General features: G+C 48.5%; 1 protein-coding gene across 1 annotated transcript in view; it reads right to left on the bottom strand.

The window, feature by feature from the left end:
- grm8a (glutamate receptor, metabotropic 8a) overlaps positions 1-18,315 on the bottom strand; it is a 57,248-nt gene extending 38,933 nt beyond the window's left edge. The window contains exon 1 of the mRNA XM_068754976.1: positions 18,102-18,315. Coding sequence (XP_068611077.1) covers positions 18,102-18,213 — 112 coding nt within the window. The 5' untranslated portion in view covers positions 18,214-18,315. The remainder of the gene's footprint in view (positions 1-18,101) is intronic.
- Between the last annotated feature and the right edge of the window lie 4,149 nt (positions 18,316-22,464).

Here is a 22,464-nt window from a genome sequence, read left to right as displayed (position 1 = left end):
GCGTTCCCTCCAGAGGCTCACCTTCTACTAACGCTGCATTAACAGAAGGCTGAAACATGGATGCACATCAACCATTTCTCTCTCAATTACCAAGATGACAGAGAAACGGCAGACAATCTGACGGAACGTCCGCGAGGACGCCTTGAACAGATCGACCCGTCCAGCTGGGTGCAAAAAAAGAGAGAGTTTAAACGCTGCCAGGTGCTTTGAAGAGGACGCCGATTCCGTGGCTTTGTTGGTCGGTTGTTGAAAAGTTGAGTGTCGGCGATGAAAGAATAATAAATCAGAGGACAATCCTGCTGACGCCGAAAAGTCATCATCCTCATCCTTCCTGTCCAAAGTGGACAGAAAGTGCACATCTCAATAGCGGTCATTCGAGAGCATTCGGATGAAGTGCTCTAAAGTAGAGTTGAATATTTCCACCAGAGTCCGAATCACGAGACACGTGATGTCAGAGGTGCTCGCGATGCTGAACCCTGCAGGCTCATTACATGAAGTGGATTCCTGACACAAATCAATAACTTGATCAGAAAGCGACTTTTGAGGGCATCCTGGCGGTGTCGGTAAAGGTTCCTCGTCCGAACAGGGAGACGCGAGCTGGCGATCAATGGGAGAATGATCGGGGAACACGAGAGCGGGACGAGCAATACGCTCCTCGGCACAAAACTATTGATAGGCAATCTGTCTAGAAACAGGGCGACAGACACACACACACACACACACACACTGTCAAGTTAACACAAACAACGACGAAACAAAGTTCACCTGCAGAGAAAGACAAAAATTACAAGTAAAATTTCAATTGCATTTCCCCCTAAAGCTCGACATCTAAAGTGTTTCACATCTTTAACTGCGCACGCACGCACGCACACACACACACACACACACACACACACACACACACACACACACACACACACACACACACAGTGGTTGCTGGATAGTCATAAAAGCGGGGAATCATTCCCTTGCTATATTCCCTGTTTGTCCTCTGGGCAGCTCTTATTCCTTGTAAGCAGCTGGATAGTAAATACAGGGGGTGAAAGAATGGAGTGCAACTGGAGGAGGTGCAGGAGGTAGGGAGGTAGGGAGGAAAGGAGGAAGGAAAGGAGGAGCTGGGCGACAGAGACTTGCAAAATGCATAAGATTCATTTGGTATTCACAAAGTGCACTGGAGAATCCCCATGCCTCACAGGAAAAGGGAGAGGAGTGGAGGATTAGAGATGGAGGAGAGGAGGCAGGAAGAGGCAAATAATGAGGGGGAGGAATGGGAAATCAGACGGAGCAAATAGAAAAGGTGTCGGGAGAGGAGAGAGGGGAAAGACAAAGGAATGGGCGCCATCGGAGTGGCAGGCGGGAAGCGTGCAGAAGAGGAGGGAGAAGAACAGGTGAACGCTGCGACGAAGGGCGAAGTAATAGAGGGAGACTGTAAAAATAAGAGGGGCGCCGGCAGCCAGGAGGTGCCATAAAACGGCAGCTGTACACCACTGCAGTCTCTGCTTGAGTTATCACTGTCTGTTCCATGACACACACACACACACACACACACACGCACACACACACACACACACACGCGTCGCCCAGTTTGCATCGTGTTCGCTGATTACTTTGATCTCTTCGCCGAGTGTTTATGAGCTTTGTGGCTTCGAGCGACGGCAGAATTGACTGTTCACTTGTGTGTGTGTAGGTGTGTAGGTGTGTGTGTGTGTGTGTGTGTGTGTGTGCGCGTGTTCTCACTATAAAGCCAAGTAGTTTCTGTAAGTTTCACCCTCTCGATTTCGCTATCGGCCTCGGATGAACTCTGAACGCTGCGAAGGTCGAGGTAGGAAATAAAAAGCTGTTGCGTCCAAAAGGAGCGTCAGGAATTCCGGGAACATCTCGCGGGACTAAAACGTCGACATCATCAATGTTTCCCTTCGCCTGCGAACTCCGGAGTGAACTTTTTGTGTTTTTCTGTAAACTGTAATCAAATTAAATCCAGCCAGTAAAAGCCAAGCCGTCATTTTATTCGTGTTGTCTGAGAGGAGAGCAGCTCGGTGCGTTCGGGGACACGCCGGCGTTCGCAACCGGTGAGAGAAAGGGAACTTTTAATCCGTGAAGCAGCCAAATTAACTTTGTCCTTTCCCACATATACATTCCCGTTAAATCCCTCTCTTGACGCCGCTCCCTGGCAGCCTATTATTACCTCTCAGGAACACGGACGTGCCTGCCGGCTGCGCCCCGGGACGCTTCGCACCCCATGACAATTTAATAGCTTTTAAGCCACTGTCCTTTCAGCCTCATATTTGTTTCTCGATCATTGACTTAAAAATAGCTTCTTGCGTCTCAAGGGTTGAAGGCATCCTTACTTCCTGGATGCCCCCCCCACCACCACCACCCCATCGGATCGTGAAGCGTAATTACCACCATAGGATGGGAAACACTCATTGCGAGTAGCTGCACGAGCTGGAAAGCGGTGGGGGCTAATGAGGAAGCTCACGTGGGGCGACCGGGGCCGACTTAGTCACTAATCAGCGTTTCCGTTTCTGCCGAGTGTGAAGTCGGAGGCCGTTTGGGAACGCATTCGGCCTTATCAGTGGTTCCCACGTAGGCTTAAGGCCCGCCTCACTCTTCTATCTTAATAACACCGGTCTTAACTCTCACCGGTAATTCGAAATGTGCACGCGCGTTCCTTATCCACCCTCACGCCACGTCTGCCGGCACCGTCGGCCTCCTCTCCGTCACCTCCTTCGTCGATTCCCGCCACCCACGTCTAAAGGACTAAGGCCGAGAATTACAAGAACGAGTCAGGACTCCGCTCGTGTCAAGGACTCGTTGGACTCCTCTGGCGCAGCGGCAGATGGATCGACGGCGTTCCCGTCGGTGCTCAACGCCATCAGCAGCCCGAGACGCGCCTGCAGAGTTGAGGAGTTCCAAATGGCCGATCCTCCCGTGCGAGAAACGCCTGATTTTTATTTCTTGGAACTGTTAGCAAATTGATTTTGCTGTCGTCTCGACTTCACAGACGGTCCTCGACTTTAATTGACGCCTTGGCTTGGATTTCATTTCTGTTTCGCTTCCACTTGTTTGAGTTGCCGACAAAATAGCGATTCTTTGTGCGGACGTTCTTTGTTGTTGTTGTTGTTGACGAGCGCTTGCGGAGCGCCAAGTGAGTCGAGCGCTCGCTTTAAATCCCAATTAGATTTAATGAGAGACGGTCGTGAGGAGAGACGTCTCGTTCTATTTGTCTCCGTCTCTCGTCTCTGGAGGAGGAAAACTCTGTAAGCTCTGCCAATTCTTCCTTTCCTATTCATCGGTCAATCACATTCACTCACAATCATCCTTCCACTTCTTTATCCGTCCCGATAGCCTCGCCTTTCATTTCCCTGATCCTTCCCTCTCCATCGTTGAAGCGAATCTCAATTGGCTTCCTTCCGATCACTTAACAGGCGAGTCGGGAGACGGAAAAAAAAAATGTCTCTACTAAAACGTTATGAGGCAAATCCATAACAGCTATCAAAGCTAGCAAGGAGGGGGTGGCGATGGATTAAACACACACACACACACACACACACAAACCCACTCGTGCACGCTGAATGTCAGAATCAGCATCCGTCACTTCGGATTGGACACACAACATGTTGTCATTCCCAGCCGCGAGTTAGCTTAGCCTAAAGCCTGGGAATTTCATCCTCGTCAATGAATTGGATCAGGAACCAAAGACATGCCGGACTGGGGGAATGAAGACGGAGAGCCTCATTTCAACGATGAGCATGAGTTCGAGTGACGGGGGAATATACTGGAGAAAAGTGCTTGAAATCGTTTCCCTCATACGACAACCACTTCTCACCCGCCCTCCCTCAGCGATCCGGTCTCCCCATCCTCCTCAATCTCGTTCATTCACTCCTTCGACACTCGACTCTCACCTGCCAGGAATCTCCCTCCCTCCCACCATCCCATTTAAATTTGAAATGCAACACCTATCGACGCATCGGTGGATGGCCAGAGCCCTTTCTCCACTTCTATTCCTCCATTTTTCTCGGGCCCTCCTCCTCTTATTCCAATCACCATCAAATTGCGCTTCGTGAAATTAGATTAATTGGCTTGAGATGCGTTCAGGGCACTTTTTTTGGGGCTCTGCAGCATCGGCGGAAGTTTCTCGGTCCTTCTTACCGCTCTCGTAGAGTGAAATCTCTCAGGCGTGTTCTGTACTCTCCGTCTCTTTCAGTTTTTCACTTTTCAATCTCCATGTGCTTCCGAGTCAGTGAATCGGATTTGCGGCGCAGCAACAGGTGTGCGGTTTGTACGCCCCAAGTGGGCCAGCCGGCCCTCCCAGGCAAAAAGAAGGTAATTTGCATTCTTCAATTCTGACTCATCCACAAATAGTTTTTTGGGTTTTTTTCACAGTCCGGATCTGCCAACATCGCAAATGCGTCTCAAAAATGATCATCTCATTGGCCTGCAGCGTGGCCGCACGATTTTGTCGACCAATCACGGAGGACCTCGCGGCTCGGAGCCATTATTGCTCATCTGGATTCAAGGAATTTTTGCCTGCTTGGTCACGAGTCATCAAATTAGTCAGCAGCGGCTTCTATTTCTAAGACTCAAACTGCTCTGAAAGGCACGAGGACAAAAAAAAATCTCTTACGCAATTAAGTATCTCGGCCACAATGACGAGTCTTTTCTTTAGTGCTCGGCTTGCTGAACTTAATCAGATCACGTGTTTCTGACACCTTTGGATCGGGCTGAATAAAAACCCGCCGTCCAATTGATTACGAGCGACGGACTGTCCTCCAGGGAGGATGATGAAGGCCGATCAGCGCGTTTAATACCAAAAGTATTCACGTCAGATTCGTGGTATCTCTGTAGGGCGCTGAATTATTCTGGTTAATGAAGATACTCCCGGGATAATGCGTTGGACGGGATAAATCGTTTTCCGTTTCCCAAGGGTAAAGCCCATGCAAAATGCATCAATAATATATTATAGAGGCTCTAAAACCTTCTTGATGGAGAAACTGTTCAGCATCAGAAAATCACACAGGCATACTAAAGGCGAAAGAAAAATCTGAATGCGCTGCTCAATAACGATAAAAAAAAATAAAGCAGAATGTGTGAACATCAGGAGAGCGTGGACACGTGTCCTCTGACCTTCAGCGGCAGAGGACACCAAATGAAGCTCGCATCTCGTCAAGAGCTCCAATTAACCAAAGTGGCGATACCTGGATTCAAATGAATTCCATCCCTCCGTCTCTTCCTCTCCCTCTTCTATAAAGCCGAGCTAGCGATCTGAATTAATCACATTTTCATTTCTGTTTTTTTTTTAATGCCACATCAATTCCTTGCGCGTCTCCTCCGCGGCGGCCGGATAAATTAGTTGTTCGCTCTCATCTTCATCACCTTTCTCTATCTCTCCATCTCTCTGTCACTGAATCGTTCCCAAAGGCCATCATCCTCCATCCACACTCGTCCTCATTTAGCATCTCCATTTTTCCTCGTCTGTCTCTGTCTCTGCCCCCCCCCCCCCAAAGCTCATCAAGCGTCCCAACTCTCCTTTTACTTCTCCAACCTCGGAAGACTTTCTCACCCCGCCCCGATCAGAGGCTCCATCCCCTCACATCCTCCTCCTCCTCCGTTTTCACTCTCTCCTTTCGCCGGATTTCTCAGACGCGTTTTACATTTCACTGAATCAAAGAAAACGGAGATGGCGCTTTGACCTTCCATTTAAGTTTGTCCTTAATAATATGGCACGGCCCTTCGGTATCGGACGCAAGGACACGAGAGTCGCTCAATGACAAGGTCCAGAACGAGGACAGGAGAAAATGGCGACAAATGAAACCGCATACATTTCAAAAAGCCTTCATGCTGGATGAATAAATAAAACAGCGACTCGGCGGCGACCAGCACGACCCTCGTGCTCGCTGGTAAAGGTGCGACACCCCATTACAGCTGATGAGCCGTGATGAATGGCGCGTCGGCACTAATTGGAGGCGGAGCACATGAAGCCGGCCCGACACAGCTCGCGTCACCTTTCCTGAACCGTGATGACAAAAACGTAAACCCAGAGGTCAGGAACGATGACCGCTGCGATGGTTTAGTGCATCAGCGTCCCAGGAAATCCAGCTGTAGTGCAGCATTATGTTGTTGTTGTTGTTTACTGTTGGCATCAAGAATGCGCTTCGTGCAATCCGCATCTGAAAAGGACCGATAGCCGCCGTCTCCAGGAAACATCATCCTCGCTATATCTGGTTTTTGTTTGTTTTTAATCCAATCACAAAAAAGCAGTTTCCTTGTGCTGGGTTGGTAGCAACGACAGCGTAATAATGATCCTATAATTCAGTCCAGTTGTCCTCCTTGTTTACTAATCTGTATGAAATGTGATCTCCTTTGGCTGTTAATAATGAAATGCTATCTCATTAGGACTACGGCTAATCAGTTGGCGCAGCTTTACGCCGCTGCCGAGAACAAAATGAGTGGGAATCGTGTTTACAACGCGCAAATAACACAACGGACCACAATGCTCAAGACGTGCACAGACGTCTCAGGCGTGACACACACACACAGAGAGTGACACGTTACGTCCACATCAGACCGGAGCAACAGAGGCAACGTGCAACAAGGAAGTGCGCTATATGGTGTGTGTGTGTGTGTGTGTTTACTACCCCTCCCTCTCTATAAACACACTTTATTCGGTCATTAATGAATGCAATGAAAGGTGCGAGAGGCAAACGCAAACAACAAAACACATGCAGGCGAGGTGCATCAAACAAAGGCCCCCTTGTTCTCGCTGCATGTGCTCGCCATACCTAAACACACTCTAAGTAATAATTGCATCAATGATTTTCCTGTGGGTCTTCATTAGCTCATTCTGCTATCGTCTCTCTCTCTCACACACACACACACACACGTATATACAAACATACAGGCACACACACACACGGGCTCGGGCTCGCGAGCCAATTACAGAAACAGAAACGGCACAGCTGGCAAACTCTTGAGGCAATTAGATAGATATGAAGAGGCAAATACCTGCTCTGAGGAGATAAACACACACACACATACATTTGGAGATATATAATGTGTTTACATAGAAGCAGCGCGGTGAAATCGAAATGAATGTTTTTAATGTCAGCCCATTCCTGCACGGCTTTCATCTCTGTCGCCACAGGAATCCGCTGTAACTGACAAATCCACGCAGACAAAGGTTGACGTTCTCTGCCTCCGATCCTCGGCCGGGTGAGCCTTTTTTTCGCGGCCGCCCAGAGTGCGTGAAGCATCCGGTTGCACGAAACGCACGATTGCACTAGAAACGTGAGCGACGCAACAGAGACGCTCGGCCGTCATTGTTGCCGCTACGGAGACTGCAGAGACACGCCGGAAGGGAAATGTGCAATCAGTGCTGTGTAAAAACATAAGTTCACTGTTTTATCGCCGCCCCCTCATGAAAGTACGCAGGGTATACTCCTCTCTGATGCAGTAATGTCGTCCCCATGGAGGCTGGGAAATTGTTTTCTATTCACAAAGTGTTCGCCGTTCTCCCCGGTGGCTCTTGTGTGGAGACATTCAGGGACATCTACCACTCCTGGAAATCTATGAAAGAATGCCAAATGCACTTAGGGAGCAACGGGATATTTCATTCGTTATTCGTAAACTGTGGTTAAACACCAGCGCTGGCTGTGTTTACTTCGGTTTTTGCTCTTAATCGTAGCGTTGCTACTTTATTCATGGCTCTTGCATTGCATCCTCGTTTGCGATCCTGCCTCGCTTTTGTCCTTTAGTGCGAAGCATTGCGATAACGTCTGCTCTACACCACGATAATATAAACGTAGAAGATGACTGAGGAGCCTGAAGCTACGTTCGTCGACTTCAGACATCCCACCTGTTCTGAAGCTGCAATTTTGAGAATCACAGAAGAAGATGATGTACATCGATCCGACTCAGAATCTAACCCTGTGTGTTGCAATCAAGCAGCAATACCGACAAAATCAATTACAGTACTTCTGAAGTACTCCTACTTTCATCAGCGGTACTTACCTCAAGTAATTGAGGTGAAGATGAATGCTAATTGCAGCATACATTTAATGATTACTCAATCAGATGGTCTTTGGAGCTCTAAATTGAAGCCCCTGTGGGGTCCAGACGCCGGTGGTGGCGGCGACGGCTGATGAGGTTGATGAAATGATGTAGAAAACAAAAGCAAGGCCTGTGCAAAGATGAAAAGATGAAGGGTTCACTTTGTGTCTTTACTCACTTTAGTAAATCAGAAGTAAAGTCTGCAACTGACAGCAGCCGCTCACCCTGCTTCTTGACCCATGAGACAATCTATAGATTTGTTTTTAAAAGTGTCCGCGTCTCATCTTCCTTCAGCCCGCTGACCCATTGAAGACATGCTGGCATTTTACCAAAGCGCAGGACCCCGGTACTTGACTCTAACGTCGGTCTGTCGCTCTGGCATGGGTTCAACAGCGCTGTGCTTTGCGTGAGGTAGGCTAACGCAATTTACGAGGGTCATTGAGGTTGAGAGCGCACGAGACAGGGCGGGATAAAGGCGGAGAGAGAGAGAGAAATGAGGCATGGGAGTGGGTCGTATGGAACAAAACGAGCTGTGAAAACTGTGACGCAGGCAGAAAGAGTGAAAACAGTTGGGTGATTGCCTTTCTTTGGGGGGGGTTCCATCGCTTGAGGGAACAGCCGGTCTCTGTAGCAGGACTTCGTATGTCCAAGTTTGCACCAGACGCAGATAAGACGGCGATGATGAGTCACTCCACGCCTCTGGGGGAGACTTTAAACTCATCAGATATTAATAGACGTCAGGATATTTTCCTTGTTTTGAGCCAGATCTGCCTTTGTAAAAAAAAAAAAAAAGAAATCACATCCCAGCTGTCTCAGAACGAGGAATCCTTCTTCATCCGGCTCCCCCTCTACGTTCGAAGACGATCCAATAAGTGCTATCAATCAGGGGTAATTGCTTTTCCGCCGAGATTCATCTCTTGGGTACGCTTAAAGTGTCTGCGGCGTGTCACGGGTCATGTCGTGGCACGGGCAGATGAAACGTAAATCTGCGACGAAAGGCTTGCAGTGCTGTAAGATCAATAGGATGAAGCTAATCGCGCTGTCAGTCAAGGGCAAAGTTAATTCAACTTACCGTCAACGGTGAATCCTTCATTTGACTGTGAGATGTTGAGTTAGAAGTCAGAAACTTGGCGCAAGTTTCGTGGAAATGAGAAAAGGCTTTTCATTTTCTTTGCACAGGACTTTGTTGGGGTTTCATTTTGTGTGAAACCCCAATAGGTTTCACTTGTAGCAGGATTTTAAGGGTTTGGAGAGTCTCTTTCTCTTGCACAGTGTCTGGCTTCATCAGTAAGCACTGTGAAAGCATATTCTTTTTTTATTGAAAGGGAAGGCAGACCTTAGTTCGTGAGCCAAGTAGCTCTGCAAGGCTGTGTCGGAATGAAATAAGAGTGAGACCTTAAAATGCAGTTTTAAAGCAGAATGTGTTGTGTTCAGTTGTTGATGAATTAGGTCATTTAAAAACTCTGGACTGCAGGTAAATCAGCGAGGAAATGAGCTTTATTAGCCTTTAGCTAATGGGCCTCAGACGCGAGTAAAGTCTGGACACACTTTATCGTTTGTTGTGGGTCGAACTGAACTGAATTCCATCGCCATTCTCCCGGAAGACGAGCATTTCATCTCTGCTCCACTTACAGTCTGTCTGTAAGACAGACTGTCTCCACCAATCAGAGAGAGGGAGGGGGCGAAGGAGCGGGGTGGAGTTGCTGATTGCTCATCTTTCCCTCTCCACATATGTCCATCTCCCACTGATTTACCTCTCAGCTCCTCTCTCATCCACTTGTCTCCAATCCCCCCCCTCCGGAGGATTCAGACGGAATGCAGCTGCAGCATCAGCAGCAGAAGGCGCACCACAGGGGGGGGGGCTGAAACTAAATCCCATCCACGTTCCACCGTTAGCAGATCGCACGAGCTCCCTTCGTTTGCAACGCCTTCTCTGGCTATTAAATTGGGCCAGGAGTTGGGACCACACGCTGAACGCATTTCCGGTCTGTGGTCTGGTTTGTTGGTATTTGATGATGATGAAACTCCTTCTGGAGGAAGTGGGTCATTGCAGCAGCTGCAAATACAGCAAAAAAAAAAAAAACTCCATTCAGGAGTCTTGCTTATTAAATGGAGATATTGAATTTTGCTTTTTCCCCAGCACAGGGCAGCAAGAATGAGAATTAAAATATGTGTGATAGGACAAACACAAAAGACATTGCGTCTTACAAACAAGGCTCTCTTTGCCGTATATTTGATGCTAAAATTATTCATGCAAGAAGTGACTCATTGGGAGTTAAAGCCGTTAATACTTTGGGAAACCCATCGCAGCCGTCACTGAAGCCGATTCGGAAAGTTTTGACTTCATGGGAGAATTTGCCGCTGTGCTGATGATTAAAAGAAAGAGAAGAAGCCGTCTGCGCGGCTCTGGCGAACATTCCCAGACTGGAGCGGGATAATGATTCCCCCCCACTTCACATCCCTGTGGCTTCCAGTCAGTCCTAATCGAGTCGTCGCCGCTGCCAGTTGGGCAGACAGCTGCGCCACCGATTAAGCTCATTTAAAGGAAGGCAGTTCAATTAGTTGAAGAATAGTTGTCGAAGAGGCTCATTCTGAAGCGTCCGTTGTGGGAAACAATCAGGCGCAGTGATAACCGCGCAATGTTTTTGCAGTTACGTCCTGACATTGAGCCGTTTTGAAAGCCTAAATTAGTCAACAGCGTATTCGCATTTATTATCACCTCTGGCGTCACCGAAATAAACAGTCATCGCCCCTCATTCATAGGGTGACGCTCAGAACCAGGTTTTATCCTGAAGGAACATCTGCTCCTTATGGGTGTTTTATTTTGGAAGTCCCAAACCTCCGGGGCGAGGATGCTTTTAACTCGTCCATCCTCGGCTCACAATCTGTCCTCGGAAACCCTACCGGCAACCACTCTCCCTGCTTGAATGGACACGTCCACGAAACTGGGAAGTAACACACACACAAAGACACAAACACACAAACACACACACACTACGACACCCACCCACATGAAGACATATGTTCGTCCCCAGCAAAGGGGAGGAAGTATAACACAACAAGTCAGGAAAGCTTTGGCAGGGTCGACATGTCGTTGTGTGTGTGTGTGTGTGTGTGTGTGTGTGTGTGTGTACTAGCACTCAGCATGGCGTTTCCAAAATCATCGACCCCTCCAGCCCACAAGGAGGCCGATTTGACCATCCGCCTCACTGAATCTACAAAACCAGTGAAACAAACAGGATGGAGGGAGGAAGGAAAGAGGAGAGGAGAGGAGAGACAAATCAGGGAGTCGACAGTGAAGACGATGTGGGAGTATGAAGGCCTCGTGCGTGCGTGTGTGTGTGTGTGTGTGTGAGACAGGTGTAAGTGTGTGTAATTTGCCTAAGCCTCTGGATTTGTCTCTTCAGAGTGATTACAAGGGAGCAGAGGGCTTAAGGCCGTCACACCGCAGGGATTTGTCACAGACCTGCGACACACCCACACACCCACACACACACACACACACACACACACACACCTGCCTACAATGAACACAAGCGACGCGAGGACACACTGGCAAATGCAAATAAATATCAGGAGGCACAGCAATCTTCCTCAAGTGTTTCCAGTTTCGCATTTGCTCCAAAAAAAAGATCCATTAAAGCTCATTTGAATTTAAATGCCATTCATTCATTCATTTCCTGTGGCCTCCACCTTTCACTGAGACCAGTCAGCAGATATAGAGCTTTTACCAGACAAATCTGGAATTGATGATCAAAAATACCGTCTTTTACTCCTCAAAATGTTTTGCAGCGATTCTATTTAAAGCCGACTGCAAGAGGGAGCAGGAAAGAAGTAAAACGCGAAACTGCCGAGGGAGACATACATGTTTCTCTTTCATTTAAGGCTTCCTGTATTCTGCTGTGCTGAACGAGCAGCTGGAGGCATGCGAGTCCAGCATCACACACACACACGCACACACACGGAGGTAACACAAGCAGCAAAACACTTCATGAGTTAAGAACAGTATGCTGGAAACATATTTATTACTCGGACCCCCACTATGACAGCAGACCTGTGTGGAAACCTTTCCAATTTAAAATTCAAATATTAGCCAGACACCCCGCCTCAACCGTAAACAAAACTCAGCCTCGCACGGGCGAAGTTTAAACTTGGCATACGGCGGCGTAGTTCTGTGTGTGGGAAGCGAAACAAGGAGCCTCTCTGGAGGCGACAAGAAAATGTGACATCATAAACTTTCTCCTGCGTAAAGAGAAGCGCTGCCGCTCCGTCCCTGCCTGCCTGCGTTCCCTCACCTCCCCATCTCTTGCTGCCATGGCAACACCGCAGTCGGCGCAAAAAAACCCCAAAAACATATGCAAGTAATACAGATGGATAAATAAATCAATGCACGAGCAACGCTATTTGACTGGATTTCTGTCTGTTTAGAAGCTCGTGTGAAGATTGTCCAACGAATAGAACCTGATATTCTGGAGAATAAATGGACCCAGCCCATCCGTGTTCGATTCAGTGCTTAGGGATATAATGTGGCCTGCCTGGCTGATACTGTGGTTCCATTTACACCATTGCTTCTCCTTCTCTTCTTTCTTATCCATGTTTTCACCATCTTAAAAGCTTAAAAAGCAATCAAAAAGGTCCGGCGTGAACGCCAGACTTTTGAGGCGCACGTCTCTTTTAAAGCACTTCACCTTTCCAAACCCGGCTAAATATTTCATGGGGAATATTTATCGCATATTTATGCCGTTTTTTGGACTCTTGCATGCCATGAGGTTGAACCGGCGCCCTTGCGACGGAAGGGCTATGAGCGAAGAGGAGAAGACGTGATGACACGGCAAAATATAAATAAAAGTATAGGGGGAGGAGTCAGAGCATCGCAGAAGGCTTTGAGGGAAATAACTGGAAAAACGCACAGATTAAACACGTCGATTCCTCGTCCCGCATCCCCGGAATTCCACCAGTCCGACATGGATCATTGTCGAAGCAACAATGCAATCGCAGCGCCGATGGAGCTGTAATTCTGCCCCATCCACTCCCAGCTAATCAGTGTCTGCCAGTTCCCCATCCATCAGCCTGTTGTGTGTGTGTGTGTGCACGTGTGTGTGTTTGCAGCTGAGGAAAGAGAACATACAGAGATGATTAGTTGTCCATTCACGCGCGTTTTGTGGCTAACGGTGATTCATTGGCGCAGCAGAAGACATCCATAGCTAGTCCACGGGTCTCCCCCCCCCCCCTCCCCCCTCCCTCCTCGCCGGTCCTGCCGAGCGGAAGACGGGGAGGGGCCCCATTTGTCTCGCCGAGCCTGAGAAGACCGATCGAGCCCGAGCCAATACCTCAGCAATGTTCAGCTCGACAGAAGGGAAGTCCTCCGAGGCCGCCGATGATGATCCTTGTAATTACAATGCAGTAAAACGGGTCGCCGCCGCTCCCGGCGGTCCGTCCTTCGGTTCTGCGTTGATTGAAACCAACGTGGCTTTGCGCCCCAAAGCCCGAGCTTACGGGCGAGGGCTCCTGCGCAATTTGATTCATCCGTTTTGCTTCCATTCATTTCCTGCAGGCGACACAAGCTCCAGGTCCTCAGGCGGGCTGGAACCCAGGCCCACCGTCCCGTCGGATCACGGCGTCACTGCAAATAACCCCGGCTGGAATGGCGTCGATGAAGCGGCTGCGTGGGATAAACTGAAAATTACTCGATCGGATCGCTGCATTTCAGAGCTCTGCAGATTCATTTCTGCAGCTCTCACACCGAGCTTCCAGGTGTTGAGCTTCCAGGTGTTAAGCTTCGACGCGACACGACTTCAATCAAAGGCATTTCTAAATGGGTTCATTTATTAGCGTTTATTAACTATAATCAGGCGTCCCTCCGCAGCATTTCCATCATCCAACTGTCACATTTTCCCGTTTCTAGTGTTCAAGCATGCTCGGTAGAAATAAAAAGCGTCTTCTTCTTCTTCTTCTTTCAGCTTGTCCCATGGCTGGATGGCGGGAGGCAGTGTCTGAGGCGAAGCTGATTGGTCGGCTTTCAGTTGCACCTCCGAGATGGAACTCTCACAGCAACTCGAGGTTTTATCCTCTTTATACTCTTGCCGTATGCCAGCCAGACTTGGTTCTCGTCACACATTTAACCGCGGCCCCCCCCCCACCCCCCCTCCAGAGCCTCTCTGCAGGAATGAAAAATTGAAAAAAAAGGGGGGAAAAAGCAAGATGGGAAAGGTAGAAAGAAAAACACTAAAATTACTGGAGCAGAACGGTGAAGAAGCTTAAAAGTGCTTTTATGTTGTGGAGGCAGATTCTTATACAAGCCACTCAAAAAACAAAAAATCACACACACAGACTCGCATAAACACACACAAACAAACATGCATTAATGAAATCAGAACCAAGACACACTGATATGAGCTCTGCAAACACGCAGTCCACGACATGCACACACACACACACAAACAGACAGACAGACACAATCACACCTTTGTGAGCAAAGACTTCGGTAATATCGCTGAAATTACTTTTGGGGCTAAGCTTTATTTTATTTTATTTTATCACAGGTCTTTTTGTTAACTCAAAGAAGCCAAACAGAGACAAGGAAATAGAGGTCAGACCCACCCACACACACACACGCAAATGCACACGCACACACACACACACAACCTATAATAGCAGGTCTTGAAATGGACCCGATGTCTGATATTGGAAGCACAATATCAACTTTGTGCAAAAAAATATTCACCACTCAAGGTCCATTTGTGGAAAAACTCAAGTCCTTATAAATAAATAATAAAAATCTCTTTCTAGTCGGAGCGCCGCAGTATCTGTGGAATAATGACATCGGAGAAACTGCTTTGTGAGAATCAAATCTAATTATTCCATCAGTTCCCTCCCAGAAGCAATCCCTGAGATGAATCCGGGAACGCCGCGGCGGCTTCGCGCGCGCGCGGGGGGGGGGAGCTTTCTTCTATCAGCGGGTAATTTGGACTTCCGAACATGTGAGCAGGAGAAAATTGCTTTTTAAAAAAAGGACCGTTTCACCTGGACTGGAGGAAATTGACGAAGCTACTCAGGTAATAATTACCGTTTGGACACATCTGCTGGCAACACTTAAACCATCTACGGAGGGCAGTTAGCTCCTAATAGGGATTGTCAATTTCACCCAGGTGAGACATTTGCACCGTCAGGCTGACATCAGCCTCATCATAATGGAGTCCGGGGAACTAAAGGGACGGGGGGGGGGGGCTTTCCCAGAGAATTTACATTTCACACAGCAGCGATGTATTTGATTTACTTAATCGAAAATCTAAATATACGTGGGTTGAGTGTTTGGAGCTGAGATAAATGGTTGCCAGGTGATAGAGTTTACTGCCCCCCCCCCCCCCCACCAGTGGACGTGACACATGACCTTTCTGGTCTATATGAAGCGTAGGATGTAAAGCGTCTGAAAATAGAACGCCAGAAACCAGGTCAAGAGTCCTCTCAACATCCGATGGTTTACCTTTTTCACTCCATCACCTCTATAATCAATATATATATATCTCAAAGAATTCCTTTGTTATAGTTTATGACGTGCTCATTTGTATCTGGATACTTTAATGGGGTCATTGTATTGAAATGATATTCGCATATTTCAATTAAGTGCGACCTTGAAAAAGGCTGATAGCTCTGAGTGGGCCGCCGCTGTTTAAAATGAAGATGACTTCGGTGATGAAAAACATCACAGAGCAATCCCAGACATGCTGTCGGTGCTGCTGGAGAACCCAGATGGGGGGGGGGGGGGGTTCGCACAGAGGCTTCATAAATACCAAAACGTCACGACGACGGGCCGAAAGAAACAACAACAACTGAGGCTTTGGAGCTCGTCCGCGAGGAAAACAAAGACGGCTTCACATCGAGATGAGAACCAAGGCTGCTGCAATTAGGAACAAATGGATGCATTGATGTCGCCGCTCCCCTCGTGCGTCGGTCTGAAGCGGCGAGGGGAGCGCAGCCAAGGACGAGAACGAGAGCGGCGTCGACTCGAGGGACGCGGCGATGCCAGAGAGCGAGTCGGCGGCTTTGGATTTATTGTTCCGCTTCTTCTTCACAATGCGTCAGTGTGTTTTTCTTTGGGGGGGGGGGGGGGGGGTATAATTACTGCTACTACTGACAACTTGTAATAAGCATTAATACCTTTGTCATCTCTTTAATCACACTTATTGTTCACTTACAATTAGCTCATGTCATATTTACGAGGCTTGTCGGATCAGCGTCGAAGAATCGTACAAACCTGCCTCTGAATAGATTCAAACACAATGAAAGAAAGATAGCTGGAATTAAAGGGCATAAGGCGAGGCTTGTGTAATGACGAGGGGCCGACTCCATTTTCTTTTGGGGGGGGGGGGCAAGAGTGGACTCAGGATGTCAGGATCCAACGCCCTGTGCTGCCGTTCCCAACCGCAGAGACACGCTGAAAGTATTTCTGGATTTATGTACAAGCATGCTAACGTTTAGCGTCGGCGCCTCAGTCGATCGTGTCCTCGTAACGCGTGTTAATTAAGGACAAGGTGCGGCCGGGTCTGAAGGGGACGTCCTAACCCGATGGCGGCGCCGCAACAGTTCATTCAGATCAGCGGTAGCTTTTTCCGCCATGAATCCGCAGACTCGTTACGATTAGTCGCCTTGGGATCATAAATTGCTTGACATATTTTAACCTTTAAATGCCAAAGAAAGAAAAGAAAGAAAAAAAAGCTCCAATCCCCTTGAGTTAGTTCTACGGAATTCTGCAACTCCAACTTCTCGTTTCCATGGCGCCGGCCTTGGACTAGATAGCGATTGGACAGAGGAAGCGTGGCAACCCCCCCCCCCGTCCCCCCCACACACACACACCCTCAGCTCTAGTGTATATTTGGGACAGACACTGTTTAGTGTCGTCCTCCATGTTTTTTTTTGCTACAACACTTTTGGAACAAAAATTACATTTGCTGACTTCCGTGCGGATTTGGCTGAAAAATTTGTCGAGCGCAATTTTCCGCTCCTACTTTCTGCTCCACTTTGGAGTGAAGCGACGCTGCAGCTGTGAAGGGGGGGGGGAGGGGGGCGCGGGGTAAGTAGGACGTACTCGCTTCAAAGGCCACATCGGAGCGGCGAACGGACGAATTCCTCCACAAACACACACTCTAACCTCTGACACTTGAGCTACCACCCTGAAAGTTGTATGTGGTTAATATGCATGCGCGCACACACACACACACACACACACACACACACACAATCGCTGAGGACTGCTTTACCCTTTGCATCGGCACACACACACTGATCCGACACCAAAGCAAACATCTTGCGCTGACTGCTACAACATACAGCCTTGGGCGAGCTGGCTTCACGCACACAGAGAGAGAGAGAGAGGGAGCGAGGGACGGATGGATGGATGAATGGATGGATAGGCAGCAAGCCGAGGCATACAGAGAGCTGTCATCACGCAGACGTTGCAGAAAAAGCAGCCGTAAAAACAGAAGCATCCCCGCCGCACGGCCTCAAACCGTTCCTCCGTGTGTCTTCAGCCCCGCCAGTCGGTAAATATCTGTCAGCATCCAACGTGACGCATCCTCCAATACACATGGGAGACACAAAGACGGAGACCGGCAGCATTCTGATATGTCAACATCACTTGGAGGATTTAGTGAAGTGATGCGACGCAGCCTTCACCCAAACCTGACGCTCGCAGGACCGGCGGGACCGGCGGGACCGGCGCTCCCGAGCCTCACATCAAAGCAGATCCCGTCTCTCCGGATCTCAATCCCAGTTTCTTTTTCCTCCGTTAAACTCATTTGCTCTAATTTACCCTCGTCTCCCTCGCCGCCGCACCAACAAAGGAGCGAGCGTGTGAAGTTTGCTCTGAAGCGTTTCCCTGATTCCAAGACGTCCGCGGCTAAACTGGCTTTAAATAGAACCTTTATTGGCATAGTTGGAGGCGACAAATACGGAAAACCCGGAACAAATGCAGATGGTTCCTGACAGGGCACGGGGGGGGGGGGGGTCGCTGAACAGATCGTAATGAAACAGAGAGAAGAAGCCGCTGCTCCTACCGGTGTCTCTGGAAATCTGGACGAAGGCCTCCACACCGCTTTCGCCGTAGTTCCCCTCCGAGGCTAGCGTGGACACGTAGTTCCACTCCATCGCCGTGACGATGTCCATCATGGCCTGGGCCTGGTACGAGTCGGGCGGCACCACGCGGGAGAAGAAGTCGTAGCGGCTGTTGTCGCTCAGCTCCGGCGCTGTGGAGGCGTAGCTGATCTGGGGGATCTGGCCAATGAAGAGGGAGGAGAAAAGAGGTTAGCAAAAGGGAAGGATGAAGGCAGAAACTTGCCCCCGTGAGGTGCAATTTAAATGTTCCACCTCTCATTTTTAGGTGGAATATTCCTTTTTCCCCCCAAAAAGAAACCTTCCCGTCTCATCTCTTAGTTATGATCCGATCAGCTTCTTTCTCCCGTGAGCGGAATAAAGCAGGAAAAAATGAGTCAGGCGATGATCATTCATCCCGAATGTTACAACTGTACAGCTGGGCCGGAGATGAGAAGGACGCAAATAAGAACTTTGAGAGTGAAACCTATAAAGGGGGGGGGCAAGGGAAATATTTGAGAATTCTAAACTTAGAATTTAAATTGGTGTCATAGCAACAGATTAGGACAGGAGAAATAAAAGAGACAGACAAGAAGCACAGAAAAGAGGTGTGAGGAGACAGAGGTTGACAGAATGACAGGAGACACATACACACACACACAAAGGTATAGCTATAGGGGCGCTTCATTCGCCAACACACACCCGACGGACAGACGTCTCATTGGAAGGGAGATGTTAAGTGGCTGAAGCCAAAGTCGATGTCTGTCAGATGTCTGTGACTCAACAACACACACACACACACACACACACACACACACCCCTACATACACACGCACGCACATCTAAACTGCTAAAATCAGCAAAATCTGTCGGTGCTGGTTGATGCATTCCATTCCAGGTTTGTGTGTGTGTGTGTGCGTGCGTGCGTGTGTGATGTTTCCCAGCCATCACTCACTGTCTTCTTCCCTTTGAATTCCTAGATAATGATATTTTTGTTGGGGGGGGGGGGGGCTGCAGAGGGAAACAATTGGTCAAACATCTTTCCGTCTGCATCCGCACATGCGTGTTAATGTGCATGCGTGCGTGGGAGGCGCCTCCGTTTCACTTGTCCTTTTGCGCTCTGTGTGAATTTAAATGGGAAAATGAAAGCATCACTGCATGAATGTGAGATAATGTGTTTCTGTTTCCAGCAGCGACGGGAAAGTCGCCCGGCTGCAGACCAAGCTGCCACTTTGATCTTTTGTTATTTCACTCCTCAGTCGGGAGGCTGGGGAAACCGAGATGTACTTGAAAACACACACACACACACACACTTGAGAGTCATCTTTGTGTCTTTTTCGGGGAGTCATCACTGAGTAAGCAGAGAGAAACGAAAACAGCGAGGCAACGATGAAAACACGTCTGGACTGAGCATCTTCCTTATCGTGCGACAATGTGCGTTCAAAATGTGCGTCAGTTTCCCCCGATCGTCTGTTTCAAAAGCCGGCAGTCAGAGTCAGAGGCGGGAAATTAACGGCTTGGTTCCTCCGGCATCGCTCGGGGAGAAGATTATACTTCAAATCCCCCTAATTCCATTTGCTCTAATGAATGCGTGCGTGTGTGCGTGTGTGTGCGCGTGCGTGCGTGCGCGGTTCAATCTGCAGTTTCAATTAGCCCTGAAAACATTTAGGCCTTATTAAACAGCCGTGTCAATGAGGGAAGCGTTCTCATATATGCATTCATTATTGTCAGTCTTCAGCCAACGTGCACGTTGCACCAACCGTCGTGTAACAAAGTCAACGCCGGCGCCATCCCGACCAGGAGAGGCGTGGCTGATCTGCAAGGACTCGGGGAGCGTCGGTTAGCATCGATGCTAACCAGGTGCTCTGAGCGTACGGCGCCATTTTCAATCTATATCTTTGGGGGAGAGAGTCAAAACCGATATAAAGCGATATCCTAGCGCCGCTACAGCCTATAGTGAAGTTTCATCGCTCACTATAGATCCTTCCTAAATGTCTGTCCTCCCAATTGCTGAAAACGAAAGCAGTTTGCCGGTTTGGGGGGGGGGGGGGGGGGGGAGCCGGGTCCAACACATCAGGACCATCATAATCCCAACGGTGCAGGAAAGAAAGCCGGTGGCGGTGACTTTATATAAAGTACGAGGTGACCTTTAGAGAATGTCAGCGTGAAGGCGAATCAAAGACAGTTGTGCTGTAATGAGGGCTTCCATAACGCTGTCACACACACACACACACACACACACACTCACACACACACACACTATTCTGGTCCTCGTGTTCCGTCTATCGACCTCAAGCAACGGCGTCTCTGACTAGAACTGGTCAAAGTTTTCTCCTTCTGCAGCATTAGACCCGCCTTAGATGACTTTTTATAATTCACACTACATTCTCGCCCCGTTTCTATGAGCGCACGTTGATTTGGTCGCAGCCGGCGCCGAGCTCGATGCGTCGTCTCGTCCTGGTTAATGAAACGAACGCTGCGCCGCCGATTTCCATCCCGAAAACCTCTACGTGCTGCTGTGCGTTGCTGCGTATTGATGTCTAACAGCGTGCGTAAACAAGATGACTTTACACATCATGACACGGGCGTGTGTGTCTGTGTGTGTGTGTGTGTGTGTGTGTGTCTGGCAGTAATGGAGCTGTCGGGGCCAGAGTGAGCATTACGTTGATAGATGGCCGTGGTCTGAAGCTAATTAATCCCACTGCATTACACACATTCACAGCCTTCCTGTTACACCAACCGCAAACACACACACACGCACACACACACACACACACACACACACACACACACACACAAGCAATGGTCGGATTAATGATCGGATATGCTGCAGATCTTGTGCACCACACACTCTACAATAAGACGGTAACTGTCACTGAGAATCAATGCAGTCAAACACAGACATGCTTAAATGTACACACACACACACACACACACACACACAATCTGTTTGAGCATTGAATACTGTGTGAAAATAGTCGCCGTTTGACTTTTGGTGCAGAAACAAAATGTTGCACGACACAAATTTGTTGCAGCTTTTCAGATTCAAAGTCCGGCCCAAAATATTTTCAGCACCCCGAACATGAATTTTGGACAGAAGGGCAAGCAAACAAGCAGTAAATGGCCGCCGACGTGTGGAGTCAGCCTGCAGAGTTGTTTACTTGGCTCGGCCCTGGAACGCCCGCTGGTGGCGCCTCTAACGAGGAGAGAAACGGCTCGGCGGGGGGGGGAGGCGGGCTGGGGGGGGGGGGTTGATGCGGCAGGACAAAGTCTGCACAACTTCTCGATCACAGTCTCCCTTTCTGCTTCACATTTATTCCTGTTTCTTGCTGCTAATTATAAAAGACAAAAAAGGCTGAGAATAAAGTCACAATTTGATATTTAATACTCAAATTCTTCTGGAAGTATTACTTGTTTTTACCCATCATCAAAAGGAAATATCAATGAATCAATCACGCCTTTACCGTCATGTGCGGTTGCTGGCAATGCAATATTTGTGTCAATCTTTTTATTAAGACTATTTGATATGATGGATGATATAAAACTGAGCAATACAATTTAATAAATAAATAAGTAAAGCTGTAAATATAGTTGAGTCGTCCAAAATTGTTGTGCCAAATCTTCTAAGCATTATCCCCAATTTCTCTTTTTATTGTGGGCTTCTTTCAGAAGGTGTGAATTCTCAAATAGAAAATAAAATTGCCGGGATTCAAATCACAGAGCGATGAAGAGAAGGGATCATCCCACCCGCTCAGAGATCCCACTCTAATTGCCTCTAAACTACACGGATCTTCTTCTCACGGGCTTCCTGTGAGCGTCGCATCAATTCAGAATAGAATAGTCATTTGTTTGTTGACAAGCAAAAAGAGGTAGACAAGATGAAAGAGAGAGAGAGAGAGAGAGAGAGCGGAAGGGAAAGTAGATGAACGGAAGGCATTTCAGAACAGCACAGGGCGGGGCAGGAGAAGAGAAACAGCAGGGAAGAAAAGATGGAAGGGGGGGTTGAAAGGCGCAAGGGAGAGAGACAGGATGACATGGAAACATTTAATGGGAGCAAAGAGAACGAAGGGAAAGAAGAGAAGTAGCTAAGAATGAGAGGGAGGGATGAGACGGGGAGGATCAGAGGGAATGCTCAACGGAAGCTGGAAAAGAAAGGAGCAGAAACTTAAGAGAAACTAAAAGGTGAAAGTAGAAAATATGGGGCAGAAACAAAGGGAGAAAGGAGACAGACTGATTTACAGGTGACTCCTCCTCAAAAGGAAACTCCAGCAGGTTGAGAGAGAGATGAAAACCAGTGGGAAGGGAACACGGAACACGGATTTACTCTGG

The sequence above is a fragment of the Brachionichthys hirsutus genome, chromosome 22 (genome assembly GCF_040956055.1).
Source record: "Brachionichthys hirsutus isolate HB-005 chromosome 22, CSIRO-AGI_Bhir_v1, whole genome shotgun sequence".
In the NCBI taxonomy this organism is placed as follows: Eukaryota; Metazoa; Chordata; class Actinopteri; order Lophiiformes; family Brachionichthyidae; genus Brachionichthys; species Brachionichthys hirsutus.
Note: the sequence above shows the minus strand (reverse complement) of the source record. Positions and strands in the feature narration are given on the sequence as shown.